At 38.7% G+C, this 22536-nt stretch overlaps 1 protein-coding gene across 1 annotated transcript in view; it reads right to left on the bottom strand.

Moving 5' to 3' along the window:
* KAT2B (lysine acetyltransferase 2B) overlaps nucleotides 1-22536 on the bottom strand; it is a 98167-nt gene that overhangs the window by 47847 nt on the left and 27784 nt on the right. Inside the window, exon 3 of the mRNA XM_069475444.1 lies at nucleotides 3986-4131. Within this exon, the coding sequence (XP_069331545.1) occupies nucleotides 3986-4131 (146 nt within the window). The remainder of the gene's footprint in view (nucleotides 1-3985; nucleotides 4132-22536) is intronic.

Genomic DNA, 22536 nt, shown 5'->3' with positions numbered 1-22536 from the left:
CACACACACACACACACAGAGAGAGCCTATTAAGGGAAGTCATCATATTCTATTTATCTTAACTATATGGAAGCAAATTCTTAAATCAATAAAACAGGCAACTATCAGGTAATCTAAATTTACCTTCATGCCCATAACCAGAACTATGAAGAACTTGACATTTTTCATATTCTGGGCAACCTAGACCACCCAGAAGTGACCATCAGACACCACTATCCCAACTCACTTTCCCCTTTTCCCCTGTTTCTGGATTCCCACTGGCCTAGAGGCCTGGCGTACAACCCTGCATACTTGGCACATGCCCATTCGGGCCACTGAAGGTGAGCTAAAGCTCTGGAGGAGGATCTTATTTAAACACCTGAAAGGGCCAGGCACAGTGGCTCACGCCTGTAATCCTAGCACTCTGGGAGGCCAAGGCGGGTGGATCGTTTGATCTCAGGAGTTCGACACCAGCCTGAATAAGAGTGAGACCCCATCTCTACTAAAAAGAAAAATACAAAGAAATTAGCTGGAAAACTAAAAATGTATAGAAAAGTTTAGCCGGGCATGGTGGGTGGCACATGCCTATAGACCCAGCTACCTGGGAGGCTGAGGCAGAGGGATTGCTTGAGCCCAGGAGTTTGAGGTTGCTGTGAGCTAGGCTGACGCCATGGCACTCTAGCCAAGGCAACAGAGTGAGACTCTGTCTCAAAAAAAATAAAATAAAATAAAATAAACACCTGAAAGGCTGAGATCCACAAATGAGGCCAGGGGACAGGAGCTGTCTGTAGCAGCTGCATGTCATATGCATAATCTAGGGCATGGGCTCTCTGGGAAGGAAGTCTGCAGGGCTCTCAATTGGCAACTTTCACTGTTGCGGTCTTTTTTCATTTCCCCTCCATCCGTAGAATGCAGGCCAAGTGTTCTGGCATTTTAATGCCCACAAAACAAAACACTGCTCTTAATTCCTGCCACTGGTATTTAAAGCCCTCATTGAGTAAACATTAGAGAAAAAGGGAAATAGACAGCCACTTACCAAGAACAAAGTTGAAAATAAATTTGATATTGAAATTTTTTACCTTCAACCCTTGATTGACTCCTCTGTGAGTTTACCTGTGGGCCAGTTATGATATGGCCATGCATTTAAGTTTCATCTTTCCCTCCTTTCTCCACTTACTGCCTTTTCAACAGAAACAAACTATAGCAATTATTCTCGTGGAAGTTAATGGAAATGGATGAACACCCAAGGCTGAAGATGGCCATGTGTCACCAACAAGCTGTCTCTTACAAGGACCTCAATTCCTTCCAGGGGTGCCATAAAAAGCGTAAGTATAAAGCATTTGTTAATCCTTTCCCTGTATTATGCCCAGTTTTACAAAAATTAATTTGTAATAAAGATATGTCATTGTATATGTTTCTAAGAATATATAAAGATTGATCTTAAAATTTAAATACAAATAATTCTGATTGCCTACTCCCCCCCCCCAACCCCCAGTTAAAACAAGACCATTTAGGAACTTGGTCCATTGGAGGTTTCAATTTAGAGGTCAACTAATACATTGGAGAGACGTCAAACCTCGGTTTCTTCATCTATAAAATGAAGGAGCTGGGATAAAAAAAATATATTAATAACAGCAAGCATTTGTATCCCTACTTTTGCCAGAGACTCTTCATAGTTCTTACATGTACTGTCTCATTTACTACTCAGAACAACCTTTTGAGGTAGGTGCTACTATTGTCTGTAATTTATAGATGAGGAAACCAAGACAGAATAACTTGCCCAAGGTCACACTTATTAAGTGATGGAGCCAGGTTTTAAACCCAGGTATTTGGGCTCTAGAGCCACATTTGTAGGCACTAAGAGATACTTCAGCTTTTAGGAAGCAGTTGTTCATTGGGTTTATTTTCAACATCTGAGACAAATTTTTTTTTTAATGTTACTTAAATATATAACACACTTTAAATCATTGATACATATCAGACACAGGAACTGCCTTTTAAAAACTAAGGAATAGATAATTTATAAATCATTTGCCCAAAGAATAATTTTGGGAGGGAGTGTGGGAGAGAATGGTGATTTTGAATTGTGTTTGCACAAGCAAATATGTCTACACTGTTATTTAAAGATGAAGGAGGTAAGGAGAGAAAAAAATGTACTTCAAAGCAGAGCAGTACTTTCTGGCCCGTTTGGTCAGTTTTAAACCAAGAGGAGGCTGACAGGATGGAAACCTTGACACCACCTTCACTTCCAACAGGGTGGTGGGTAGCTGCCAGGGAGCTCCGTTCCAAGATAAATAATAGCTGCAGTCATGCAGACCTTGTTTTTCTTCAACTAAGATCTTTTTCCAAAGAAGTCCTAAACAGTTCGAATCTGCCAGGGTTCAATCTGGATGACTCAGGCCTCACAGCCATGTCAACAATTTGTCATCTGGACACCTGAAGTGGTCTAGTGGCTGCTAATGGCTGTGGGGAATCCAGCTGTTCATATTCATACAAATTCTTTCTCTCTCTTTCTCTCTCTCTCTCAATCTTGCTCTTTCTCTCATATTAAAGTTTTTAAAATTAATATCCCCAATAATACTCCAAGGGTTAAAAAGGAATTATAATTCTACCTCCCATTCCTATCTCCTTTCCACCCAAAACCCCCCAGCACAATAAAAGGCAAAAGTTAATAAAAGGGAAGAAGAGAAAAGTATGGATCAAAGAAGTTCAGACAAAGAAAAAGGATATACAAATTGGGTACAAACTGAGATTCCTAGCAGCCACGGCAAAAGAGGGAACTCAATGGAAAATTTAGCTATCCTTGTCATTTAAAAATGAAGCACAGTGCCTCTTATTAGAAGAGGCAAAATGTTCCTGCCCATAAGCTCTGAGTGCTTTGTTTTGCTTTTAAACATCCTTATAAGGGTTACACAATATGACATAATCTACAATGCCCTTGGTAGCAGGTTTATTTTTTTAAAAGGTTATTCCTTCTGGCAGCCTCCTTTATGAATCTATTTTTGGCAAGCTCAAGTCTTGCTATCCGTTCCCATCACCAGTTCCTCTCCCACATCTGTTAGTCCTGACTGTAATCGGAAGCTTGAGAAGACAAACATCTGTGGGAAGTGAATGGACGTGACCCAAATGGAGCTGAGGTAGAAGCATGAGGAGGCAGCTACGGGGAATGGTAGCAATAATCAGGGACTGGTGTCAACAACACACAGGTAACAGTGTAGAAGAAGCCAAAACAAATTTGGAGAATCTCGATTCCTCTCCTTGAAGCATAAGGGACAGGACTTAGAGCCACCCCTCCAACCACATCTCCTCACACCCTCCCCTTGGCTCACTGGCTCCACCACACTGGCCTCCTTGCTGTTCCCATATCGCAAGCTCTCTTGGTGCACGTTCTAGATGCTTGTTCTTCTCTCTGCCTGGGAGGCTCTTTCTTCCCCCAGCCCTGTGCACGGATGGCTCCTATTTCCCACTCAGATTTATGGTCAACTGTCCTCTCCTCAGAAAGGCTTTCCTATGTGCCCTTCCTCATAGGCACGTCCCCCACCCGCCACCGTCCCTGCCATTCTGACTCCACTTACCTACTTTGTTTCCCTTCACAGCACTCACCACCACCTGCAAATATATTATTGACTTGTTGATTCTCTGTCTCTTCTACTGAAACGTAAACTCCATGAGAGGAAGAACTTTGGTTTGTCCAGTAATCTATCCCTCATGCCTACATTAGTGCCACGCACAGGGCAGGTGTGCAATAAATATTTGTTGGATGGATGGGAAAAAAAAATCTGTAAGCATATGCAAACCAAGATATTCAACTATGCATACAAGGGTGAAGGCCTTCAAGGACGGTGATGTGTTAAAAGTATAGTGGGTCATTTTAGAGAATCTGTCATGAAGGCGCCTGCTTCAGCAACCCTGAGGGCAAAATGTATCTCGAGCTGAGAGCCTTCACATCCATGACCTGGTATAAGGAGAAAGATGAAAAAGCCTTTTAAAAATGTTAAAATCTCACCTTAAATAGGTAGAAATAAACTTGTTTGGTATCTGCATCTTCTTCCTTGTGGACACAGGTAAAGAGATATTCCACATCCAACACTATTCCCAGGAGTCTGTTCATTTCTTCCTCTGACACATTCTCCAGGTGGGAAACATGAGCAGCTTACGGTAAGATCAAAGGAACATATGTAAGAAGTCAGTTGGAAACCACAACACACCCCATTTTAAAATAGAAGTTTTTCTTTCACAAACATTCTCATCAATCCGTTAGGCTCACTGTAAGTAAGAGAAAATTTCTGAACCCCTGTAAGACTGAAATCTTCTCAAAAAATCTACTTATAATTAAGAGACTACCATGTTGCTGAGCCTCAGCCTCCCCATCCAACACTAAAACGGTCCAGTAGCTAATGTGTTTAAATAATGTAAATTTTAAGAGGCAGGACTGGGAGCACCAAGTCTGGCCATGACAGAGTCAAGTTCTTATGTTTCAATGTAAGAAAACTCTCTACCATGCCACGGGGGTTCTCTAAGGTCCTAGACATGGGTCCAGGATTTGTAGGCTTGTGTTTCAGAGGTGCAGAAAACCAAGCTCCTTAAAGGTTTAGTTCTAAGTCCTGCGAATAGCTCAGTCAGCCAAGAATATCAAAATAGTGTGAAGACTGGAGGCCCTTTTCCTCACCCTTTCTGACTCAGCACACTAAGACCTCACTGTCTGCAGCAAAGTAACCAAAGCCTATTTTTCCTTGAGATTAAACATCCTCCATGATCGAGCGGCCAAACCTGCTTTTCTATCTTTGTTCTGTTGTCTTACTCTAGTTTTAGTGACCTATCTATTGACCCTCTCCTCCCCAAGTCCCCTCTGATGTCTTCTATCCAAATCCAGGCCATTGTTCAAGGTTATCACATTTAATCCTCAAACAATCCCACAAAGTAGGTATTAGTAATCCCATTTTATAGCTGAGGAAACTGAGGCTCAGAGAGATTGAATATTGTTTTATCAAATGTCACTCAGCCAACAAGGCAGAGTCGGCCAGGGTCTGAAAGTAAAGAATGTTTTACCCAAATTTTAATGCACCACAAACATATTTTTGTTGATTCATTGATTCACTTCAAGTCCTTTCTCACTGGAAAAAGGATCACTAGGTAAGCCATCCAATAATCACCTGCTATCCCAGAAGCTCCTCTAAGCTGGGATTATGTCTTTCATTTCTGTTATCCTCAGAACCTATTACTATGTTTGCCATATAATGAGATCCTCTTAGGGGTAGCTCTAGGTGTGCTGATTTAAACATGCTTGGACACAGAAGTGCTTGAGATGATTTTTAAAGAAACATTAAAATACATAAAAAAGTGATAGGCTTTCCCTTGCCTTTTTAAAGGGAGATGGAACTAAAGGTTATTGAAGAATACCTGCAAGGTGTCAGACATGGGTCAGTCTACTCTGGAGACCATGGTACCCTTGTCATTAAACCACAATGTTTACTCAGAAGCCTGGGATAGAGGATGCTGCCGGTACCCACCTTGATGCCTTCTCCTTACTCCAGCTCCTGGCTTCCAACTACCAGCAGCTCCATTTCTCCTTGTAAGGGCTTTTCTTGTCACTATAACCTACTCTGCTACCTACATACCCCTCAAAAGCAGCCCTCAACCAAAAATTAAAGAAGTTAGTGCATAAATACCTCAGTTTCCTCACTCCTCAGGTGGAATAACTCTGAGGTAAGTGTTCTGCACTGACTCCCAATTTTTCCCCCACAGAATTAAGTACCAGTTGCCCACAGTGAGAGCTGGCTTAGTAATCCACCATTTATTGGCCACCTTTTCCTCCTTGTTTCACTTTTCCAGTCCCCTACTTTCAACCCCAATAAACTACTTGCACTCAAATCCTTGTCTCAGAGTCTGTTTCTGCCGGAGCTCAGACTAAGACATCTAAACAAAAGTGTTTTCACAGAGTTGTTAAGAAGATTAAATACCAAGGGGTAGGGGGCTCCTAAATGTCCTCGAGGAGCAGAAGTAGTTATACTTATATCAAACAAAATAGACTTTATGCCAAAACTATAAAGAGACAAAAAAGGGTATTAATGATGATAAAGTCGATTCATTGAGAGGATATAACAATTATAAATATATATGTAGTTAACACTGGAACACCTAAATATATAAAGCAAACATTAATGGATCTGAAAGGAGAGATAGACTGCAATACAATAACAACAGGGGACTTCATTACCACACTTTTAACAATGAAGAGATCATTCAGACAGAAAATCAATAGGAAACACTGGGCTTGAACTACACTTTAGACCAAATGGACCTAACAGACATATACGGAACATTCCACTCAACAAGAGCAGAATACACATTGTTCTCAAACATGATGGAATCTTCTCTAGGATAGATCACATATTAGGCCAAAAAACAAGTCCAAATAAATTTAAGCAGACTGAAATAATACCAAGTGTCTTTTCCAACCATACTGGATGAAACTAGAGATCAATAACAGGAGGAATTTTGGAAAACCCACAAATATGCAGAAATTAAACAACATGGTCTGAACAACTAATGGGTGGAAGAAAAAATCAAAAGGGAAATTTAAAAATATCTTAAGACAGAAGTGAAAACGGAACATAATAAAATTTATGGGTGCAGCAAAAGCAATTCCAAGAGAGAAGTTTATAGCAATAAATACCTATATTAAAAAAGAAGAAAGATCTCAAATAAATAATCTAATGTTATACTTCAAGGAACTAGAAAAAGAAGAAACTGAGCCCAAAGTCAGTAGATGGAAGAAAATATAAAAGATCAGAGCAGAAATAAATGGGACTAGAAAAACAATAGAAAAGATCAACAAAATTAAAAGTTAGTTTTTAGAAAAGATAAAAAAAATTGACAAACCTTTAGCTAGACTAATGCAGAAAAAAGCATAGAAGACTCAAATAAAGAAAATCAGAAATGAAAAAGGAGACACTACAATGGATACCACAGAAATACGAAGGATCATAAGAGATTACTATGAACAACTATATGCCAACAAATTGGATAACCCAAAAGAAATGGATAAATTCCTAGAAACATACAACCTACCAACACTGAATCATGAAGAAATAGAAAATCTGAACAGACTAATAACAAGGAAGGAGATTGAATCAGTAATTAAAAAAAAAAAAAAAAAAAACTCCCATCAAGGAAAAGCCTAGGACCTGATGACTTCATGGCTGAATTCCACCGAACATTTAAAAAAGAACTAATACCAATTCTTCTCAAACTCTTCTAAAAATTGAAGAGGAAGAAATACTTCCAAACTCACTTTATAAGGTCAGCATTACACTGATACCAAAGCCAGACAAGAAAAGACACCACAAGAAAAGAAAATTACAGGTCAATATCCCTGATGAACATAGATGCAAAAGTCCTCAACAAAATACTAGCAAACTGAGTTCAAAAGCACATTAAAAATATCATTCAGCACAAGCAAGTGAGATTTATTCCAGGGATGCAAGGAAGGTTCAACAATAATTTGATATACCACATTAACAAAATGAAGGAGAAAAAACACACGATCATCTCTATAGATACATAAGAAGCGTCTGATGAAACTCTATATCCTTTCTTGATAAGAAAAAAAAAAAAAAAACTCTGAACAAATTAGGTGTAGAAGGAATGTACCTCAACACAAGAAAGAATATATGTGACCAACCCACAACTGACATCATAATCAACAGTGGAAAGTTGAAAGCTTTTCCTCTGAGATTAAGAACAAGACAAAGATGCCCTCTCTTGACACTTCTATTCAGCATAGTATTGGAAGTCCTAGCCCATGCAATTAAACAAGACAAAGAAATAAAAGACATTCAAATCAGAGAGGAAGAAGTTAAATTGACCCTGTTTGTAAGATGACATGATTTTATACATAGAAAATTCCACCAAAAACCTGTTACTACTAATAAATTCAGTAAAATTGCAGAATACAAAATCAACATACAAAAATCAGTAGCTTCTAAATACTAACAAAAAACTATCCAAAAAAGAAAGGAAAACAATCACATATAGCAACAATAGCATCAAAAACAGTAAAATAACTAGGAGTAAATTTAACCGAATAGGTAAAAGATACATATAGTAAAAACTATAAAACAATAAAAGAAAGTGAAGAAGACAACAATAAATGAAAAGTTATCTTAAGTTCATGGGTTGGCAGAATATTGTTTTTTTTTTTTTTTTTTGAGACAGAGTCTCACTTTGTTGCCCAGGCTAGAGTGAGTGCCGTGGCGTCAGCCTAGCTCACGGCAGCCTCAAACTCCTGAGCTCAAGCGATCCTCCTGTCTCAGCCTCCCGAGTAGTTGGGACTACAGGCATGCACCACCATGCCCGGCTAATTTTTTATATATATATTTTTAGCTGTCCATATAATTTCTTTCTATTTTTAGTAGAGATGGGGTCTCGCTCTTGCTCAGGCTGGTCTCGAACTCCTGAGCTCAAACGATCCGCCCACCTCGGCCTCCCAGAGTGCTAGGATTACAGGTGTGAGCCACCGCGCCCGGCCAAGAATATTGTTTAAATGTCCATATAACCCAAGGTGATCTATGGATTCAATACAATCTCTATTAAATTCCAATGACATTTTTCACAGAAACAGAAAAAACAATCCTAAAATTTGTACAGACCACAAAAGACCCCAAATAGTCAAAGCAGTCTTGAGCAAAAAGAACAAATCTGGAGGCATCGCACTAGGTTTCAAAATCTACTACAAAGCAATAGAAATAGCATGCTGCTGGCATAAAAACAGACACATAAACCAATGGAACAGAATAAAGAACCCAGAAATACACCTACACATTTACGGTCAATTGATTTTCGACAAAGATGTGAAGGGGAAAGACCAGTCTTGTCAATAAGGTGCTGGGACAGCTGGATATCACATGTAAAAGAATAAAATCAAAACCTCATCTCATACCATATGCAAAAATCTAATCAAAATGGACTAAAGACTTAAATGTAAGACCTGAAACTGTAAAACTACTAGTAGGAAACATAGGGAAAAGCTTCTTGACATTGGTTTTGGCAAAGATTTTTTGTATGTAACCCCAAAAGCACAAACAACAAAATACAACAGACAAATGAGACTGCATTAAACTAAAAAGCTTCTGCATAGCAAGGAAAAATTAATAGAGTGAAGAGACAACCTGTGGAATGGAAAAAAATATTTGCAAACCACATATCTGATAAGGGGTTAATATCTAAAATATATAAGGAATTCATATAATTCAATAGCAAGAAAACAAATAACCCTACTTAAAAATATGCAAAGGATCTGAATAAATATTTATCAAAAGAAGACATTCAAATGGCCAACAGGTACATGAAAAAATGCTCAACATCAATCATCAGGGAAATGCAAATTAAAACCACAATGAGATATCACCTCACACCTATTAGAATGGCTACTATCAAAAAGATGTAGGCCGGGCGCGGTGGCTCACGCCTGTAATCCTAGCACTCTGGGAGGCCGAGGTGGGCGGATCATTTGAGCTCAGGAGTTCGAGACCAGCCTGAGCAAGAGCGAGACCCCATCTCTACTAAAAATAGAAAGAAATTATATGGACAGCTAAAAATATATATAGAAAAAAAAATTAGCTGGGCATGGTGGTGCATGCCTGTAGTCCCAGCTACTCGGGAGGCTGAGACAGGAGGATCGCTCGAGCTCAGGAGTTTGAGATTGCTGTGAGCTAGGCTGATGCCACGGCACTCACTCTAGCCTGGGCAACAGAGTGAGACTCTGTCTCAAAAAAAAAAAAAAAAAAAAGATGTAAGATAAGCACTGGCAATAATATGAAGAAAAGGGAACCCTTGTACTCTGTTAGTGGGAATGTAAATTACTACAGCCATTATGGTAAATAGTATCAAGGTATCTAAAAAAAATTAAAAATAGAACTACCATATGATTCAGCAATTCAACTTCTGGGTATATAACCAAAGGAAATTAAATCAGTGTGTTGACGAGACATCTGTCCTCCTATATTCATTGCCACACTATTCACAATAACTAAAATATGAAATCAACCTCAGTGTCCATCAACGATGAATGGATAAACAAAATGTGTTATATTAACACAATGGAATACTATTCAGCCTTAAAAACTAAGAAAATCCTGTCATTTGCAATAACACGAATAAACCTGAAGGACATTATGCTAAGTGGAATAAGCCAGGCATAGAAAGACAAATACTGCATTATCTCACTTACATGTGGAATCTAAAAAAGTCAAACTCATAGAAGCAGACAGTAAAATGGTGGTTACCATGGACCTGGAGTGGGGGAAATGGGTAGAAATATTAGTCAAAGGGTACAAAGTGTCAGATCACAGAAGTTCTAAAGATCTATTGTATAGTATAGTGACTACAGTTAATAATAATGTATACTTGAAAATTGCTAATAGTTTTAAATATTTTCACCACAAAAAAAGGTTAAATACATGAGGTGATGAATATGTTAGTTTAATTTAATCGCTTCACAATGTATGCATATATCAAAATATCACATTGTATACTATAAATACATACATTTTTATTTGTCAATTAGATCTTAATAAAGCTGGAAAAAATTTTTTAAATTTTTAAAATTTTATTTTTTAATTGGCATATAATAATTGAACATACTTATAAGGTGTATAGTGATCAGATCAATGTAATTATTATATCCATCATCTCAAAATATTTATCATTTCTTTTGTTGGAAACATTCAATATCTTCCTCCTAGCTATAGGAACCTATACAATATATTACTGTTAACTGTAGTCATCCTACAGTGGTATAGAATACTAAAACTTATTCCTCCTATCTAGCTTAATTTTGTAACCTTTAAAAAAAATCTCTCTTCATTTTTAAATAAACAAACGTCCTAGAGGAAGCCAGATTAAAAGGGTTAAAATTAGAGGGGCAGAGGCCACCAACCTTTCATTTTAATGCAGAAAAGTAACAGGAAGGCAGAGTGATGGGACCAAGGTGTAGGCACACACATGTTGGTGCACATACGTGTTGGTGCATGCCAATAGGGCATTTGTAAAAAGTAAGAAGGGAGGAAGGAATGTGTCTGTCTTCAGTAGTGTTGAATAAATCTAGTGGATACAATTAAACTTGAAAATGCCTACAATGTATTATTATATTATCAAATAGAAATGGATGGATTGATTAAATTGTTTCTAAGCACATAATTTACATCATAGAAAAATTACATGTGTATTTGTGTGTGGAAACATAAAAATTAGTGTCCAAATCTATTACTTTCTATTTGGCTATACAATATTTGGCTTCATCACTTCCTGAAAGATACCCAAAATTAGACTTCATTTTAGACAGAACATTTACTGGGTCAATTTTTTCTTAAGGCTGTGAAAAATGTTCCTTGAGGTCAGTCTGAAGCCTTTGGGAGACAGGCCTCATTCTGGAAACAATTAGGTCAAAATTTTTATGTCAGTTACTTACAGAAATAATTTTACTTAATACTATTTTTACTCTATAATATTGTAATCTCTTTCCAGTGATAAGCTAGGAAAGCAATCAGTATGCAATAGAATGTAAATTCCTTCAGATTCCTCATAATATGAAACCAGCTAAGGTGCTAACATGTAGTGGGTTTAACTTATGGAAATACACGCCATGATTTATTTTTGAAATCAATGGCTCACTTTTTTTAAGCCACAAAACATTCTGCCAAAATAAATTCTTAATCAGAATTAGAAAGAGTTGCTCTGACAGAAATTGAGGTGGAAGCTTCTATTTTCAGAAGGCTCAGGGGCCCAACCCCTTCCATTGTTGGGATTCCACAGTTTGAAAACCACTGTTTGGAAACATCTTTTTGCATATTTTGAAGAGTAGACTACATAAAAATCAAAATGCTTAAGAGGTGTGACCTGAAAAGGCTCATTCCCCTCTGATTCTGCCCACGATGAAATCTGTGCTCTCTCTTCAAAGCTCTGTATATAACCCAAACTAGAAAGGAACAAGGCAATGGAGATGGGGGAAGACATAAAGGAAGCAGCAACGTTCCCCAGAAGAGAAGGGAGAGAGGTTCTACTGGACAAATGGTGGGTAACTTTTACAGCTGAAGATGGTATCTTTTCCTCTGAAAATGAAGGAAAGGTAGGTCTAGCGTAGGGGGCATACTGAGGCAGGAGGAGAATATTGTATGAGAAGGGTTAAGCTTCCTAGAATGAATAAGGGGATAGGGAGAGATCAAATTAAAGAAGCTGCAGTGTACCATCTGCTTGGGAAAAGGAAAAACAAGAGTCTGGACAAGTTGCTATGAAAGAGAAGATCCCCTGTAAAGAAAACCAGACATGAACAGTAATGACCACACTGTATAAATACATAGTTGTCTAGACATGCCAAATTCTCCGACTCTCTAATACGGCCCCCTCTCCAAGGAGGCTAACTATGGATCCCTGTTGACCAAGGCTCCTTTTTGATCCTTAACCAACTCAGTCTCTGAACATCTAGCTCTCAGCTTTTTGCTGTCACCAAACCCACATCACCAGCTAACTTATTCTCAAGCCCCAATCTTCCCCACACCATACCTCACATCCTCTCCATCCCAAGAACACAGGCGCACCATCATCATGGCCAACTGGACCCTAAGAATGAACTCCTCACGGCCCTTCTCAAAATGGCAGCGCCCTCTTGCTGGCCCTGTTTCTGCCAAGGAGCCCATCGTTCATTCCTTCAGTGTCCTTTACCTTCCACACTTTTCCAGGCACCAGATTCAGCTGAGCTTCCTTGCCCTATCTCAGAGTCATTGCGTTCCCTCTTCCTCCCTTTGTGGCCATTGAGATTTCAAGCCTATAGTTATGAAACAGCCCCCAGACTGTTCTCACTGCTGCCAGGGTGGTCTTTCTAAAATACCACTTTCCTCAAACAAACCTATCTCTACAATTTAAAGATTGCTCCTGACTCTTTGGGGATACTGAGCAGAATGAGGCTTGTTTAACCTATCCCTGTACTTACTGAGCAACCCTCTTAAATCAACCCCAACTCATGCCAACACCTATGTGTACCTCACTCTAACTGCAAAGCTAAACTACTTACTGTACTGATAACCAACTCGTGTCAAACCAAAAAGGTCACGCATTAAGAGAAATCCTTCCCCTAATCTTTTCTAAAGAAGATTTTTTGACGCGAGTAGGCTCCCTTCCATTATCTAAAAGAATGTTTTTTTAAAAGAGATATGCCTCTATTATTTGCAAGTCTGGGAGTGTATTACTAAAAACTAAACAATAAAATAAAAATCTATAAACTACAATGCACAAACCAGTTAACATGCCACAGAACGCATGATACAAATCATTGCTATTTAAAGCTTTGATGTATGCTCCCTAATTTAACCTCCATCATTAACTTGGTATCAATGGACACTGTGATCAGTAGTAAGATATTAGCTGGTTCCCTATACTCCTGCCTACAGCGGAGAAGCATTCTCAGTAAGTTAATCAATCTTTGAAAATTACTGTCCCCGCCATTTTTATGTGCATTGACTAGAATGCCCTGGGAGCTGCAGATTTTTCATATTACTGACCATTTGTATTTGTTCTCCCGTGTACTGCCAATTTGAGTTTCTTTGTTTGCTTTTTTAGGATATTGGTCTTTTTCTTACTACCCTGAAAGAACTATATGTACTAACCTTTAGTCCATCACATTCATTATAAATGCTTATGGATTTTGTTGGGGCTTTTGTTTGGTTGGTTCAATTTGGTTGTATAGAAATTTTAATTTTTTTTTAATTTCAGGATATTACAGGTGTACAACTATTTAGGTTACATATATTGCCTTTGCCCTACCCAAGTCAGAGCTACAAGCGTGTCCATCCCCCAGATGGTGTGCAGGGCACCCATTAGGTGCAAATATACCCAATTCCCTCCTCCCTGCTCCCACCTGTCTGATACCCAATGAATATTACTACTATATGTGTACATAAGTGTTTATCAATTAATTCCAATTTGATGGTGAGGACATGTGGTGTTTATTTTTCTATTCTTGTGATACTTCACTTAACAGAGTGGGCTCCAGCTCTATACAGGATAATACAAGAGGTGTTAGATCACAATTGTTTTTTGTGGTTGAGTAGTACTTCATGGTATACATATACCACATTTTATTAATCCACTCATGTATTGATGGGCACTTGGGTTGTTTCCACATCTTTGCAATTGTGATTTTGTGCTGCTATAAATGTTCGAGTGTAGATGCCTTTTTTATAGAATGTCTTTTTTTCCTTTGGGTAGATGCCCAGTAATGGGATTGCTGGATCAAATGGTAGTTCTACTTGTAGCTCTTGAGGTTATCTCCATAGTACTTTCCACAGAGGTTATACTAGTTTGCAGTTCCAACTTTAAATTTTTTAGAAAGTCAAATCTACGTTTGGAATTTCTTTTAAAATCTTGCTTGCAAAGGCCTTTTCCTCATAACCAAAAGATAACAAAAATGTATTTTCCCCTAGCTCTTTTAACGAGTGTGTTTTTAAGATTTAAAACATTCCTCCATGAAAATGAAAATGTCATAAAAGACAAAAAAAAAAAAAAAATGCTGAGAAACTGTTCCAGATTAAAGAAGACTAAAGAGACAGGACAACTAAATACATATGTGCTTCTAGACTGGATGCTTCACAGAGAGGAAAACATGCTATAACAGATACTTTTAGGTCAACAGATAAAAGGAGACTACAGACAACAGATTAAGGTATTACTTTAATGTTAAATTTACTGAAGTTGGTAACTAAAATGAGGTTATGTAAAAGAATACCTTTATTTTTAGGAAATATATATTGAAATATTTAGGGGGGAAAGGACCATGACACATATGTAACTTATTCTCATATAGTTCAGGAAAAACAAGTAAATTCATAGAGACTCATATATATATATATATATATGACTCTGTATATGTATATTTTTATATATATGAGAACAAGTAACAAAGGAAACAGGATAAAATGTTACCAATAAGTTAGTCTTGGCAAAGGATAGATTGGATACTCTTCATTACTATTCTCATGACTTTTATGTAAGTTTTAAATTATTTTCAAATAAAAGTTTTTAAAAAATCTTTCTTCCACCTTAATTTGATAATCAAATGTAAAAGATCCTGCTTTTATTTTAATAGTCTTCCAACAGCTTGATAGAAAGCACTGATATATAGTAATTACCCAAGATTGGCCAACCCCTGACTTGCGGGAAACTCGCATTCCTTTTGGCAGGCCACAGTTCCCCCAGTCCATTTTGTGTGGAGGGCAAGGGAAAGCAGAGGGAAGGTGGGAGTCAGAGGACCGGGAGACACTTTGCTTTCTTTACATCTCTCCAGGAGGGTGTACCCTGGCACCTCTCAGTGCTGTGTCGGACTTGTAAACACCCAGGGTGCCACACAGCTACCCGCCATATGACCACTGCCAAGAATCACGGTGCAGCTGTTGCCTCGTTGAGAACAGGAAGTGCAGTGTCACTGTGTGCTGTGACCCTTGCTAAGCTCTGGCTCCATGTATCACTGGCCTGCACTTCTCACCAGCCAGTCCTCACATGCCCTGCAGTGTGCACCACGAGCAGCAGTGGCGAGGCAGCTAACATGTCCCTGCTCCTTTGGACCAGAAGCAAACAGCACAGCATCTATAGGATTTATAAGCTGCTCAAATACATATTTTGTTCATGAAATTAAGGGTCAAGGCTAAAAGAGGTAAAATTAATGACTGCAGTGAAACCTGTTGAACTGACTAATGTACAAAAGACTTATTTAAAACTGGTTTCATCTGCAATCTCAGATGGAAAAAAAGAGAAGTCTAAATGTAAGAGTCCATTAAATGAGTGCAATCCAACAGAAATATAATGCAAACCACAGTGTAAATTTAAATATTCCAGTGGCCACGTTAAAGCAAGGTAAATAGGTAAAATTTATTTTAATAATATATCTAATATATTCCAAAGTATTATCATTTCAATATATACTCAATATAAAAAAATCACTGGCTCACACCTGTAATCCTAGCACTCTGGGAGGCCAGGCGGGAGGATTGCTTGAGCTCAGGAGTTCGAGATCAGCCTGAGCAAGAGTGAGACCCTCGTCACTACTAAAAATAGAAAAAATTAGGTGGGCGTGGTGGGGCACACCTATAGTCCCAGCTACTCAGGAGGCCGAGGCAGGAGAATTGCTTGAGCCCAGGAGTTTGAGGTTGCTGTGAGCTAGACTGATGCCATGGCACTCTAGCCCAGGCAACAGAGTGAGATTCTGTCTCAAAAAAAAAAAAAAAAAGAGGCCGGGCGTGGTGGCTCATGCCTGTAATCCTAGCACTCTGGGAGGCCAAGGTGGGCGGATCATTTGAGCTCAGGAGTTCGAGACCAGCCTGAGCAAGAGCGAGACCCCATCTCTACTAAGAATAGAAAGAAATTATATGGACAGCTAAAAATATATATAGAAAAAATCAGCCGGGCATGGTGGTGCATGCCTGTAGTCCCAGCTACTCGGGAGGCTGAGACAGGAGGATCGCTTAAGCTCAGGAGTTTGAGGTTGCTGTGAGCTAGGCTGACGCCACGGCACTCACTCTAGCCTGGGCAACAGAGTGAGACTCTGTCTCAAAAACAAAAACAAAAAAAAAAAAAAAGAAAAGAAAGAAAGAAAGAAAAAAATTATTAATATTTTACATTGTTTTATTGTACTAAGTCTTCCAAACTGATGTGCATTTTACACCTTCAGCACATTTAAATTCAAACTTCAAACTACCCACATTCCAAGTGCTTAGTAGCCACATGTGGCTAGTGACTATTGTGTTGGACAGTGAAGGTGCAGATTACGAACTACGAAAGTTCCTCTCTAAATAAATGCAACCAGTCCTCTTTTTGCCATTATTGAATTCAATGAATATTTATTAATGAGAGAATAAGTCCAATTATGCTTAACAAACTAAATATATTACAAACTGGAGAAAAAAAAAATCAACCCTTAATCCCAGTTCAGTACAGAAAACCAACAAGGCTGTACAATTATAGTTTTTAGGCTTTTATTCCTTCTACAAAGTTCTAGAGTACTCAAGCCTAAGAGGATAAGCAGGATTTCCTGGCAGAAAATGTAGTAGTAAAGGAACTGCAGGTGGTGTGAGCCTCCAGATGTAAGGCAAAAGTGGAAGAAAGTTTAAAAAATCTTCAGAGAACATGGAGCAGCCTGATGGCCAAAATGCAAAGCAGAGGATTAGAGAAAAGCCTAGAAGGTATAGAGGCCTCCATGAACCTGCATGCTCAGCTAAAGATCAGACTTCACTCTGAGGATAACAGGAAGCTCAGAGGGGTTACGCAGGAGAACATGATCACATTCGATCACTACTTTCTGAGAAAGCCGGGTATGCAAGAATGGAAATATTAATAGGAACTCAAGGAGCTGCAGAAAACACGGCCAAGGAATATGAGGAAGAGCCTCAATTCAGGCAGTGCTAGAGGGAGGTACCCGGTGGGAGAATCAACAGGACTTCATGACCAGGGAGAAGTAACTTACATCAAAAGGCAGGGAAAATATTACCAGTGTTAACCTCTTAACTCCTGCTGTAGCAGACTCACAGCTCAGGACAACTCTAAAATCTGCATCTGAAAGGTTTCTATTTAAATAATAAATTAACAAATAAATCTGCATTCCTCCAGCCAAGAGGAGTAGGCTGACTTGATTCAGGTGGCTGTGTTGGTGTGCTGGCTGGGCCCCTGCACAGTACCTGTGTACGTGGGAACTAAGAATCCAGTGGTGCAGGCCCATGCAAATGTGGGATGGACCAAGAAAATGTGTTGAGTCAAAGGATCTGCTTAAAATGATTGAAATGTTTGAAATAGTCCATGAGAAAAATACTGTTATTCTTTTCATACTACTCAAGAAATAAACTGTAGATTGATTGCTAAGGCTAGCTCTTTAGAAAGTTCACTGTAAACAAGCAGGAAAGCAGAGGTAACTGTAGTAACAAAGAAGTGTCAATGCCCACTACTGAATTTATATATACATACATCAGAAAAAGCTGATGACACTGAAAAAGTAATCAAAAAACTTCCACATGAAACTGTAAAAAAATTATCACTAGTCAAATTTTATAATCAGTATGTTCTGGCACAGTTCAGAACAATGGACTCCAAAATGACAACAGAAATGCCAATTGTGTTTTGATCACAATGGTTTGTTTCCTCCTTTTCTGATCATAAAATCACGTTACTATTTAAATAGGCAGTCCCAAAACAAGAAATTTTATTAGGAGAAATGTTGGGACCAACTGAAGTGCTTTGTTAGAACCCTCTGTCAAATTTTTATAAATTGAATTTGATTGTACCAATCCCAAATATCAAATAATTTCAGAGAATGAACTAGAATGTTCTAAGCCAGCACTATCCGATAGAAATACAACGTGAGCCATATATACAATTTTAGATTTTCTAGTAGAAACAATCAATTTTAATAATATATTTTATTAATGCAACGTATCTAAATTATCATTTCAACACATAATCAATATAAAAATTTATTTCATTTTGTTAAAATAGAGACAGTGGCCGGGCGCGGTGGCTCACGCCTGTAATCCTAGCACTCTGGGAGGCCGAGGTGGGTGGATTGTTTGAGCTCAGGAGTTCGAGACCAGCCTGAGCAAGAGCGAGACCCCATCTCTACTAAAAATAGAAAGAAATTATATGGACAGCTAAAAATATATATAGAAAAAATTAGCCGGGCATGGTGGTGCATGCCTGTAGTCCCAGCTACTCGGGAGGCTGAGACAGGAGGATTGCTTGAGCCCAGGAGTTTGAGGTTGCTGTGAGCTAGGCTGACGCCACGGCACTCACTCTAGCCTGGGCAACAGAGTGAGACTCTGTCTCAAAAAAAAAAAAAAAAAAAAAATGTAAAATAGAGACAGGTTGGTTGAATGACCAGGACTAAAAAATAAAAATAAAAAAATAAAATATAATATTAAAAAATAATAATAATAAAATAAAAGAGACAGGGTCTCACTATGTTGCCCAGGCTGGCCTCAAACTCCTGGGCTTAAGGGCTCAGCCTTACTCAGCCTCACTCCTGTGTTTTATGTTCACAAGACACACAGTAGTATCAAATTATGGCAGGCCAAGGATGCCTGAGATGAAAGCAATTCTCAGGAGACTACATATGACCTGAGCTCACTGTCAAAATATGTATGGCTGAGGCAAACGATACTCAACATCTAATCAATAGAATTGATACTATCTCAATTGGTAAGTCGGAATGTTTTGCTTTGACAAGTCCAGGCACATTACATATTGTCAACTAAAATAAAATCTTTAGGCTCACCCGCCACCGGCTGACTGAATGGACCCCCTCGTGGCCAAAGGAATACCCTAAAACTAAATTGCCTGCCAGGAGGAGGGAGGTCAGACAAGCACCATCAGTCCCCCTCTCTTTCTGGGGACATCCTTTATAGCCCATTAACAGGCCTAAGAGTATGCAAGACAAATCTGCAAGTCCTCAATTTACACCACAAATATATGTGGCTTATCTCTGATAACAGCTCCTTATGTTAAAACATTCCAAGCCTTTAGACAAAGCTTCATGTCTTTAGCCAATTACAAGTCAAAGAATCTTTAAACCTACCTATAAACTATAAGTCCCACCCCCTAGCCTCCCTTCCAGATGGCCCACCTTTCTGGGCCAAACCAATGTATGCCTTCCACGTACTGATCTATGACTTTACCTGTAACCCATCTCCCTGAAATGTATAAAACCAAACTGGAACCCAACCACAGCAAGTCCACTTGCTCTTGGGCATGGCTCCGGGTCATGATCCTCAAATTTGGCTCAGAATAAATCTCTTTAAAATTATTTTACAAAGTTTGGCTTTTTTTCTGGTTAACAATATTGATATGTGTGTATAACTACTGGTGACTAAATTAACCATGCTGACTACACGTGATAATAGAACAACAGTGTACAACAATCGAAATGTATATGAACTCGAGCTTGCACCATTCCTGACAGAATTCCCTAGACTCCAACCTCTACTTTGTTGGTAACAATCCAGAAATACTCCACATGAATAAGATAAGATAAAATGTCTGGAATTTATAATAATCTGGGGGGGGGAAGGGAAGGGGGCTGCTAAATAAAACAAAATTAGCAAATGTTAATAATCATTAAAGCTGGGTGAGGGTACAAGGCAGTTTATTAAACTATTCTTTCTCCCTTCCTGTGTGTTTGAAACTTTCCATGGTAAAGTTTTTTTTTAAAGCAGGGAGAGAGGGAAAAGGGAGACATAATCTCAAAAAAGGTTTTCTAAAGCCCCTTATACTAAGACAAATAAATAAGCTATGGCATTCCAGCAAAAATTCTAATAACACTTGAAACTGTGCATGTGCAGACATTTCAGTTTTAAGAAAGCCAACTAAAGGATAGAGGGGAAACAAGAAAGGAAGGAACAATAAAATGTTTAAAAGACCTACAACTCTACTATCCTGTGAAAATTACTGTCAACTACTCAACATATATCCTTCCAGACCTTTTCCTGATCCTCTATATTAAAATACATGTTTGTGGCATAATATGAAATATGTTTGGTCTTTGTCCCCAGTTCCTGTCTCAGAGTTTCTAAAACTCTTGAATTCCTGAGCAATAGAAGTCTTTTTTGTTATTCATAATGAGCCCCTTTTGATCACACCTGAGTTTATGCTTATGAGGTGACTTAAGGAAAGGAGCCCAGATAGCCCAGGATGAGGCCGGTCACCAGAAACACCAAGTGATAAGAGGATTAGAGGATTGGATCTTTCAGCCACGCCCACCAACCTCCAGGAAAGATGGGGGAGGGAGGGTTATGGAGATTAAGCTCTATAAAAAAATCTTAATGAGGTCTGATAGCCTTCCGAATTGCTGAAGGTGTATGTGGTGGTACCACGTGTCCAGGTGCACCAGGGTAGCGCACCTGGAGAAGGCAGGGAACTCCATCCCCCTTCCCCTAAACCTTGCCCTATGCATCTCTTCATCTGGCTGTCCATCTGTATCCTTTATAATATTCTTTATAATAAATTGGTTAACTGAAACGTTTCCCTGAGTTCTATCAGCTATCCTAGCAAGCTACTGAAACCAAGTAGGGGAGGTTGTGGCAACCCCAACTTATACTGGGTCAGTGAGAAGCAACTGGCACCTGAAGTGGGAGCAGTGCTGCAGGACTGAGCCCTTAACTTGGATGTGATGCCATTTCCAGGTAGACAGTGTCAGAATTGAACTGAATTATAGGACACCCAGCCGGGGTTCAGAAAGTTGAAGAAATGCTTGGCATGTAGAGGGAAAAAACCCACACATCTGGTCACAGAAGTGTTCTGTGTTGAGAGAATAGAAAGAAAAATGTCTGTTTTTTTCCTTTACAATGTTATATTTTCTAAACTAATAAAACAGGATGATACTTATGAAAGATCAACACTGTTCTCGAGTCAGCATCCTGCACTTGGGGAAGGACCACTTTCCATGTAGTTCTCCTAGGGCAAAAAGTGGGTTTGCGCACATGACAGGCACTATGCCGATCAGATGCCCTCCTCTAAGTACTTAAACCCTGAACAAATACCTACAGGGACAGAAGCAGCTGGAGCAGGGGCAGCATCCTGGACAGAAGGTCCACGAATTTCTGCAGCTGAGATGCTCAAACCAGACTGAAACCTGTTTTCTTGTTGTTTTCAGCTTCAGAGAGCTACCACCCTTCTAGAAACACTGTTTTCTTATTTAAACTATACAGAGTTTATATTTGTTGGCTCAGTGAAAGAACCCTGACAGTGTTGTGATGCTACTACAAACACGACAACAGCTAATAATCATGGAGTTATGTGCCAGGTACTGTCCTAAGATTTTTGTTTGTGTTATCTCATTTAATCCTCACACAATTGATCCTATGAGGTAGATACTATTAGATATTAACCCATTTCAGAGCTGAAAAAACCGGGGTCCAGGCAGATTAAGTAATGTGCCCCCACTCATAGCTACTGTCCATAGAGCCAGGATTTGAACTCAGGCTGGTCGATCCTATAATTTAGCCCTAAATTATAAAACCTCCAACCAAACTGCTTTATGACCAGGTTTATTGGTTAATAATATGTGAAGAATATCTTTCCATGTTGGAAAGTACGTTTTTTTTTTTTAAATAGCCATATTGAAGTGTACTGATTTTTATAATGCAAACAATCATCTCCAACACTGGAATATTTAGGTTGTTTCTAGCTTTTTAATATCATAAATAAGGCTATAATAACTGTCCTTTTAGTTTAATTTGAGGGCACATCTTAATTTATACATAGGTTAAATTCCCAGCATAGATTTGCCAGGTCAAAGGATATGTACTTTTTTTTCATTCTTTATTCTTAGTTATGTATCGGCAAATAAGGGCATTTGTTTTCAAAGCTTGTTAAGATACATAAAAGAAAACAAAGTTTGCTGTTTTTTGTGAAGCACTGTTTCTGCCTTGGGGTATTCACGTGTGTTTACATGCTTAGAATGGAGACAATCTGCTCAGCTAAGAAAGAAAGAAGATTCTGTTTTAAATGTTATTAATTAAGTTAATGTTG

The sequence above is a fragment of the Eulemur rufifrons genome, chromosome 7, assembly GCF_041146395.1.
Source record: "Eulemur rufifrons isolate Redbay chromosome 7, OSU_ERuf_1, whole genome shotgun sequence".
Taxonomy (NCBI): domain Eukaryota; kingdom Metazoa; phylum Chordata; class Mammalia; order Primates; family Lemuridae; genus Eulemur; species Eulemur rufifrons.
Note: the sequence above shows the minus strand (reverse complement) of the source record. Positions and strands in the feature narration are given on the sequence as shown.